The sequence below is a fragment of the Lipotes vexillifer genome, unplaced genomic scaffold (assembly GCF_000442215.2).
Source record: "Lipotes vexillifer unplaced genomic scaffold, Lipotes_vexillifer_v1.1 scaffold567, whole genome shotgun sequence".
Classification (NCBI taxonomy): Eukaryota; Metazoa; Chordata; class Mammalia; order Artiodactyla; family Lipotidae; genus Lipotes; species Lipotes vexillifer.
In genome coordinates, this window is record NW_006776652.1 from 1,375,458 (window position 1) to 1,384,168 (window position 8,711).

Consider the following 8,711-nt stretch of genomic DNA (forward strand, 5'->3'; position numbering starts at 1 on the left):
GCAGTATTTGCTGTCTCCAGACAGACCCAGTGCTTCCCCGTGTCTCCAGTTTCCCTCATGCTGCTGTCTCTTTCAAGGATCCCTCTTTTCCCGTTTTTGCATGATCTCAAACCGGGCATCTTTCAAGGCCTGCCTTAAACACTTCCTCCTCTAAGAAAACCTTTTTATTTTCCCCTCTTGACACCCCAGCAGGAGTGATTCCTCTCTCCTGTGACCTCTCACAGCCCTTTGTACTATCTTATCAGGCACACATAACTTTCTGCTTTGCATGGGCGTTATCTATACATATGGCCTCATTTCTGGAGGGGCGGCTTAGCTCCTTTGACTCATCTTTCTGTTCTCCGTAACACCACACGCTCTGTGGTCATTGCAGAACAGGTGCTCAGAAAGTAGTGAATGAATGGATAAAACAATACATGACTGGGTGGGCGGGTGGATGTATATGGGTGGATGAATGAGTGCCTCTTGGCTAAGCCAGTGTATAGCTAGTTTGACAATGTCTGTTAACAAAGTAAAGACGAAATAGGAGTGAGAGGGAGCTAACAGCTCTTTGAGTATGTGCTAGAGTTTATTCCAGTCCTCACACATCTAGTTAAAAGCATGACAAAGTGAGTGTTAATAAAGCAAGAGAAGGATGAAGCTCTGGAATGGAGCCCTTCCATGGGCACCTAGTCACCAGTGTGACTCTGATGGCCAGAGTCTTGTCTTGGAGAAGACTTGGCCCTAGAATTCCAAAAAGACTTGAGAACTGTGGCAAATGCTAGTCTATCCCCACAGTGAACCTGACACAGTACTACGGAGACACTACGAAACATGCCGATGCTGAAGACACGGTCACTGTCACCTCCACGACTCTGGACAAGTTTTTAACCTCTCCGAGCCTCGGTTTTCCTCATCTGTAAAATAGGTCTACCTTATAGGATTGTTGTGGGGATGAAACAAAATAATCCTTGTAAAGTGCTTATCAAAGTACCCGGCATGAGCATTCAAAAAATGATAGCTATTATTATTGTTGTAGAAATTAGCAGTCATTCTAGTTAGCGAGAAAACGTGTCAGGCAACATAATCAAGGACTAAGTTATATGATTCTCTCTTTTTTTTTTTTTTTCTTTTTTTGCAGTACGCGGGCCTCTCACTGTTGTGGCCTCTCCCGTTGCGGAGCACAGGCTCCGGACGCGCAGGCTCAGCGGCCATGGCTCACGGGCCCAGCCGCTCTGCGGCATGTGGGATCTTCCCAGACCGGGGCACGAACCCGCGTCCCCTGCATCGGCAGGCAGACTCTCAACCACCGCGCCACCAGGGAAGCCCCTGATTCTCTTTTTAAGTCCCACTGGAATTCAGAGAAGAGTTTGTCAATGCGGACTAGAATGATAGGGGAGGCCTCCAAGAGGAGGAGGGTTTAGCATGGCCCTTAAAGGATGGGTGGGATCTGGGAGATGAGAATAGTGCAAGAGCATGCGCAAAAGCAGGGAAGTGGGAGTGCAGGCTGCTGGTGCAGCAAGTAGGTGGTGGAGACACAGCAGAAAAACGGCCTGATACAAAGTAACAGGTGATAAAATTGGGAGCACCAATGACCTCAAGTCTTTCATGACCTTCTGTGGTAGAGTGGCTACAGAAAGCCATCTAAGTTTATCAGTCCTCAGGGAGATAGAAATAATAAACACTCTACATAAAATCTATGTTTTAAACACTTCACATGTTGTAACTTACCTAATAATCAGAGTCAACCCTATGACACAGATACTATTACCACCTTCCATTTTATGGATGAGAACGTGAGGCACCAAGAGGGTAACTTGCCCAGGGTCACACAGCTTCTGAGTAGCAGAGTCTCCTCTCCCCAGGCATTCCAGTCCAGAGTCCATGCTCTTAACCACTACATTATTGCTGCCTCTTCCCTGTACCTTCTGTAGTCATCAGCTCTCTTCACTCTGTGGCTTACTGCCAGCAGTTGGAAGACAGTTCCACTGCCACCATCACGTCAGAAACTCAGCCAGGCGTTCATTGAATGGTTATTTTTATTTATTTATATAAATTTATTTATTTTATTTATTTATTTTTGGCTGCGTTAGGTCTTCATGGCTGCACATGGGCTTTCTCTAGTTGTAGCGAGCGGGGGCTACTCGTCGTTGCGGTGCGCGGGCTTCTCATTGCTGTGGCTTCTCTTCTTGTGGAGCACGGCCTCTAGGTGCGCAGGCTCAGTAGTTGTGGCGCACGGGCTTAGTTGCTCTGTGGCATGTGGGATCTTCCCGGACCAGGGCTCAAACCCGTGTCCCCCGCGTTGGCAGATGGATTCTTAACCACTGCGCCACCAGGGAAGTCCCACTGAATGGTTATTATGTGTCTGGTCCAGGGGTGTGTGGGGAGGATTGGGAGGGTTGCTAGGGGAGTTACTGAGGAAGGAGACCAGGGCTGTGGCCCCAGGGAACTCCTACTCTACTGCTGCAGACAGGACTCAACTTCTTAGGAACCAAGAGAGGGCAGTGCCAGCCTGGAGGCCTTCCTCCTGAACTATGGGGCCCTGACTTGCAGCAAAGTAGCACTTCAGAGGGCAGCCTCAGCTCAAGGATTCCGAGATGGTGGGGAGCTGGGACGTGGCCTTGGCCCCAAAGGTGTTTTACCAGATGCCTGCAAGTGGGATTGCCTGCTGTACAGGGACAGGCACATGGGGATGTGGCTCCCTCCAGCCGTCCCCTCCCTTCTCCACTGGGAGAGCGGAAGCCCCCAGCCAATGACCTGAGCGCTTCCCACCAAATCGCCTTCGCTTTGTCCTCCCCTCCCCCTATTGCCGTCTCATAGTATTACTAAGTTCGCTCTGTGTTCAACCTTTTTGGGCTTTGAGAGAGGGGTGGCACCGTGGACATAGACTGAGGGGAAAGAGGTCAAGGGCACCAACACAGCGCCAGGGAAAGGCCACGGCAGAGGCCAAGGCGAGTGAGGACCTGGGCCTGAAACTGACCCGCAGCCCCGGCAGGGCAGGTGTGAGGAAGCAGGGATGTGTAGGCTGCCCCGGGAACGGCTGACTCCTGCCGTCATTTCCTTTCCAGCCAGAGAACAATGGCTCAAAAACTAGTGCAGCCCGTCCACCTTCCCGTCTCGCCGCGGGCCACATGCGATCTCCGGTCCCCGCGGCTGAGCGAACGGAAAGCCGGAGACCCGCTCCCCGGAGACACGCGGGGCCAGAGGCGGCTGTCCTCGTCCCCGCCCTCTGAGATCGCGGGGCTCGACAGCCCCGGCTGGCACGTTCTCCCTCCCCTTCCAGGCCCTGCACTCGGCCAGCAGCCTGGAGAGTCACCGAGGGATGAGGACGCCACAGCCCGGGGGAGCACCCTTTCTGCTCTCGCGGCCCCGAGCGCGCAGCGCCCAGGAGCCGGATAGAGCCTGACGCCCTGTCGTCTCCCCTCGCGCACAGGGCTCTGCGAGTGATCCAGCCGGCCAGCTCCCTGCTGCATGGAACGGCTGCAGAAGGTGCGCGGGGCCACACCCACGCCGGGGCAGTGGGGGGCCGGGGGCACGCGGTGGGGGCCAGGCTCCCCGCGGAGGGTCAGGTCGGGAGTCGAGGATGCCACCTGGTGGTTGCCCGCGGCGCCGCACCCCGGGGCCCCAGAGGCCTAGAGAAGCCCTCCCCTGCCCCAGCCCCCTCCCTCCGGCCCGGCCCTGGCACCCACACACATTCCCACCCGCCCGCCTTCTCGCTCTCCCCAGCAACCACTTACCTCCCCTGGGAGCGTCAGCTCCTCCCGAGGCTCCAGTGTTCCGGGCTCTCCCTCCAGCATCGTGGTGAGTACCTCTTGGCCACCAGCACCCTCAGGCTGGGAGGAGGGAGGGGCGGGGCGCACGCTGGCTGCCGGGCAGCTTCACTCAAACGATGATGGTCCTGCCAGGGCTGGCAGGCAGAGAGAACCCCAGATCCAGAGAAGGTTCTGCACACCCCCTCCTGCTGGTCTGGTACTGTCTCGTTGTACCCAAAGGGCTAGGTGAAGGACTGTCATTGTTTTAAGGTGACACTCTACACCCTTAAAATGACAATAATAGAAATATTAACTTACAGGAGCTGACATCTAAAATGGCCGCCCATCATCTTCCTAATAAATTGGAGGTCTGGCTTGTAGGGCCAGTATTCTAGGGGAGGCTTTTGACACCTCTGTTCCATGTGTACCATTTCCCTTCAGGCCAAGATGGACAATCAAGTGATGGGCTACAAGGACTTGGCTGCCATCCCCAAGGACAAGGCCATCCTGGACATCGAGAGGCCTGACCTCATGATCTATGAGCCCCACTTTACCTATTCTCTGCTGGAACACGTGGAGCTGCCCAGAAGCCGGGAGGTAAAGGGTGGGAGGTTCCTCTTGGACAGGACTTGGGGGAAGGGCTCCCCCAGCCACACTGGGTGGGAGGCAGAATCCCTCTCATGCTTTCTTTCCTGGAGGCCAGACTCCAAAACAAGAAGGGGACCTGTGCACAGGAATCACCAGTCAGTTGGTGAACTGGGTATTTGTGCAGAGCAGGCAGAGATGGGCTGGCGGCTGGAGGCTAGCTCCAGGTGGAGAGCAGGGGAGGCCATGTTTGAAAGGCAGCAGCACAGAGTGGGGTCATGTAGGAATGGGGTGGGACTGGGCAGAAAGTGAGCAAATTTGTGGAAAGCGCTCAGGAACACTGAGCTCGGAGGCTGGAAGTCCTAGCTGAGTGTGACCTGTGTGACGGTGTGGTCTCAGTTTCCCTTCTTATAAAATAGAGGTGATACCTTTACCAGTCCACCTCAACAGGTAGTCAAATGCACGAGATAACGCAGGACAGGTACTTTGTACACTGTGTTGGAGAAAGGGGCAGTGTCATGGCTGAGCAGAGAGACGGGACCAGGCTGTGGGGAGACTTAAATGCCTGACAAGGGGCCCGGACTCCAACCTGGATGCTGTGGGTCTTGTCCCTTCCCCCTGTTGCTCATTGGCTCTGAGGTCAGAGCCATAGCCCCTCCAGCTGGCCCTCAGAGCGCGTGCACACTGCTCCAAGATCCTCGGCTTCTGCTTCTTCGTGGGTCCTAGGGGAAGACTTAGGACCCTTTCTAGGGAGAGAGAGGACGGAGGGCCAGCCCTGGGAGCTGGCAAGGACTAAGAGAGAAGAGGTGGCCCAGAAATTGGCTGGGCGATTGCAGAGTTGAGTGTGTGGGGGGGTGAAGTGACCCACCTGGGGTCCTAGGGACAAGGGTTTAATCCCACCCTTGTGGCTCTGACCAGCCTCCTCTCCATTCACAGCGCTCGCTGTCACCCAAATCCACATCCCCCCCACCATCCCCAGAGGTGAGTCTGCCCCGCACCTGACACTTGCCGAGCCCTGCTCTGACCGGGCTCAACCCCCTTCCCCACACACGTCCAGACTGGGCTTGGCAGAGCCTAGGGGGTGATGGAATCAGTGGACCTTGTCCTGTCACTGGCCAGCTCTGGGTCCATCTACGTCTGACCCAGGATCTCTTTTAATCCTTTCTCCTGGGTCAGGCAGCATCATCAACAGGTTGAGTGCTTGGATAGCCTTCCTCTGCCCTGGGGTTGGGGGCGTGCGTGCTAGGGTGGGAGGATGGAGATGGTGAAGGGGGTGGGGTGGGGGACCTGGGAGCTGCAGTGAATCATACTTCTGCTCTGCAGGTGTGGGCGGAGAGCCGGTCCCCTGGAACCCTCTCTCAGGCTTCAGCCCCAAGAACCACTGGCACGCCCCGGACCAGCCTGCCCCATTTCCACCATCCTGGTAGGTTTTAGTGTCAGCATGGCTGCATCCTTGCCCTAGGACCTCTTTTTTTTCCTTCAGGAGCCCAAGCCCCTTACTCTCAGTCCTCCACTCTCTGGAGTATATGCACACCACAGAACTGGCCAGACCCCGGGATGCCGGACCCCAGGCAGAGCTCCCAGAGATGGTGGGCCCTGCTGCATCCTCCCTCCCACCCAAACAGAGAAGTGCAAAAATCCCAACCCCTGAGGGGTAATTTCAGGATCTCCGGTTCTGTCTTGGCTCTGGGAGGAGCCCCTGAGTTTCCTGCCTTCTCCCAATCCATGTCTCCATTCCCACCTCTGACCCAGCCTCCCCGCCATCCTCATAGCCTCCTTCTCATCCATTCTTGCTCCCTCTCCACAGAGACCACCCGCCCAGATTCCAACATCTACAAGAAGCCACCCATCTACAAGCAGAGAGGTCAGGGTTCCCCTGACCGACCAGAGCCCCCTTTTCGCCACGTGCCGGGAGGCTGTCCTGAGGGTGGGGGGCTGATGGGAAAACAGATGTTCCTAACGGCATGTAAACCGCCCTGTGCTCTTCCTTGTGCGTTGCTTTTACACCCAGGAGCTCACAGGTGTGAAGAGGCAGAGAGGAGGGAGTGGGGGGCTAAGGTGGGAGGTGGCCTCCGGGGGGGCGGGTGTGCCCGGGCTGACCTTGACCTCCCCCCGCAGAGTCCACAGGAGGCAGCCCTCAGAGCAAGCACCTCATTGAAGACCTCATCATCGAGTCGTCCAAGTTCCCTGCAGCGCAGCCTCCCGACCCCAACCAGCCAGCCAAGATCGAAACAGACTACTGGCCGTGCCCCCCGTCGCTGGCTGTTGTGGGTAGGCGAGAGAGGCCCTGCTGAAGGCCCAGGAACCACCCCCCCCACCTGCATGAACCCTCCAGGATCCTGCTTCCCCCGTCCCCTGCAACCCCATCACTCTTGGCATAAGCGGCCCTGCTTGTTAGTCATTTACCCGCTTTCCGTTCATTTCTTTGGCGGCTCAACAGACATTTGTCGAATTTCTGCTGTGTCCCAGGCTCTGTGATGGGAGCTCTGGAAAGAGAAAGAGGAATGAGACAAGGTCTTGGCCCTCAATCGCTTTCGGTCGTGTGAGCATGTGTTGCCCACCCGGCTTCACCGCAAGGCTAGAAAACGTTGCTTTTATTTTATAATAATAATTTGCGGTGTTCCCTTCAAGGTGCAGCCCCGGGACACGCACAAAGCAGCCCCTGACAGACGCTCGTTGAGCGTGCGGTTGATTGACTGATGTGCCCGCTTTTGTCCGTATTTCGCAGAGACAGAGTGGAGGAAGCGGAAGGCGTCGAGGAGGGGGGCAGAGGAGGAGGAGGACGACGACGACGATGACTCCGGGGAGGAGATGAAGGCTCTCAGGGAGCGTCAGAGAGAGGAACTCAGTAAGGTAGCGTCTCGCTGCCCCACCCGCATCCCTGGGCCACCCTGGGGACAGAAGTTCCATTCTGATCTAAATGCGTACATGTCTGAAGAGAGTCCTGCTGAGAACATGTGAGGAATTCCCTTTCTTTGCCAGGATGTCAGGCTGCTGCTTTTGAAGGGACACTAGGATTGCATGTTGCTTTAGGGGGACACCACTTACTGTTAGGGCCAAAAGCACAGAAAAGGGTGGTCCCGCCAGTGCCAGGCTTCAGCAGGCGGAGTAGTTCATGGGACGAGGAGAAAGGAGGCTGCTGGCCTCCATGTGAGGAGAGTGGGTGTAGGGAGTCGCGGAAAGGCCACTGATGGCGGCATGGGCTTGTGCTCTGGGCTCTGTGACCTGGGATGCAGAAGCCCCTGGGGCAGAGTTACACTGAGCGGCTCTGACTCCTTGCTCTCGAGGGTGGCCAGGCCCAATGTGGCAGAGCTTCTGACCAGGACAGGCTCCATGGGCTCCAGGCACCACACAGCCCCTCAGGAACACTGTCCCCACCTCTGCCTGGGGTGGACCCAACTCTGAACCTTTTGGAGATGAGAAACAGGTATCGATGCCTTGGATCCATCTTCCTTTCTCCTTGCCAGGTTACTTCTAACTTGGGAAAGATGATCTTGAAGGAAGAGATGGAAAAGTCATTGCCTATCCGACGGAAAACCCGCTCTCTGCCTGACCGGACACCCTTCCATACCTGTGAGTGTCACCAAGAGGGCTCAGAGTCACCTGGCCAGACCCTGAGGCCAGAATCAAATAGTCTGCTGAGTTTGTCTGTCACACGCCCAGCGCTGTGCTACTGTGGGTATAAGAGACAGAGAAGTTTCGGTTGCTGGCTCAAGGCTCTGGCGCTCTCCCTAGGGCAAGAGTACCAGTCATGGAACGAGATGAGATGACAAAGGATGGCATCAGCTAAAGCAGAATTAGCACATTTTGTTTAATTCAACAAACATTTATTGGGTGTCTACCATGTTCTTGGCCCTGAGGATATAAAGAGTAAAACACTATAGTGCTGCCTTCCAGTAGCTTTCGGTCACGGGGAAAGTGACGTGGAAACTGGGGTGTCAGTGCAGCATAGCAGGTGAGAGGTACACTTCAAGTGCTTCGAGAGGACGCTGATAGGGCCTGGGTCCCAGAGTTGGAGTCTTGAAGGACAAGACAAAGTGAGTGGGGGAGAAGGGCAGCACAGACCCCAGGGACAGTGTGGGAGCAAAGGCCAGGAGCAGCAAACATCCGGCCAGCAGAGAGGACCTCCAGGAGCCTGGAATTACAGCGCACAGAGCGTGCTCTGCGGTGGCTGGGGCTTTGGTGCCATGCTGCACATCACCGAGGCTAACCTGGGCTTCCTTCGAGCATGATGGCTGGAGAGGAGGGGGGCAGATCTGAGAAGCCCAAACTGGGAGCTACAAGGCCTCTAAGAGCCTGGCCTCGGAAGCCACAGGGCATCCTTCTACTGCCTTCTGACGGTCAGAGCAGCTCCCAGGCCGCCCAGACACAAGGGAGAGGAAAGAGATTCTGCTT

At 55.9% G+C, this 8,711-nt stretch overlaps 1 protein-coding gene across 3 annotated transcripts in view; it reads left to right on the forward strand.

Moving 5' to 3' along the window:
• The window catches only part of DMTN (dematin actin binding protein), a 23,756-nt gene that overhangs the window by 8,744 nt on the left and 6,301 nt on the right, over positions 1-8,711 (forward strand). Inside the window, exons 2-10 of one of the 3 annotated variants that reach the window (XM_007450555.1) lie at positions 3,413-3,468; positions 3,706-3,780; positions 4,173-4,328; positions 5,253-5,297; positions 5,640-5,739; positions 6,124-6,180; positions 6,435-6,587; positions 7,045-7,169; positions 7,784-7,889. In XM_007450555.1, coding sequence (XP_007450617.1) covers positions 3,451-3,468; positions 3,706-3,780; positions 4,173-4,328; positions 5,253-5,297; positions 5,640-5,739; positions 6,124-6,180; positions 6,435-6,587; positions 7,045-7,169; positions 7,784-7,889 — 835 coding nt within the window. In that variant the 5' untranslated portion in view covers positions 3,413-3,450. Of the gene's footprint in view, positions 1-3,262; positions 3,469-3,705; positions 3,781-4,172; positions 4,329-5,252; positions 5,298-5,639; positions 5,740-6,123; positions 6,181-6,434; positions 6,588-7,044; positions 7,170-7,783; positions 7,890-8,711 lie in introns of those variants that run through there. The other 2 variants (XM_007450557.1, XM_007450556.1) reach the window with 2 other exon arrangements.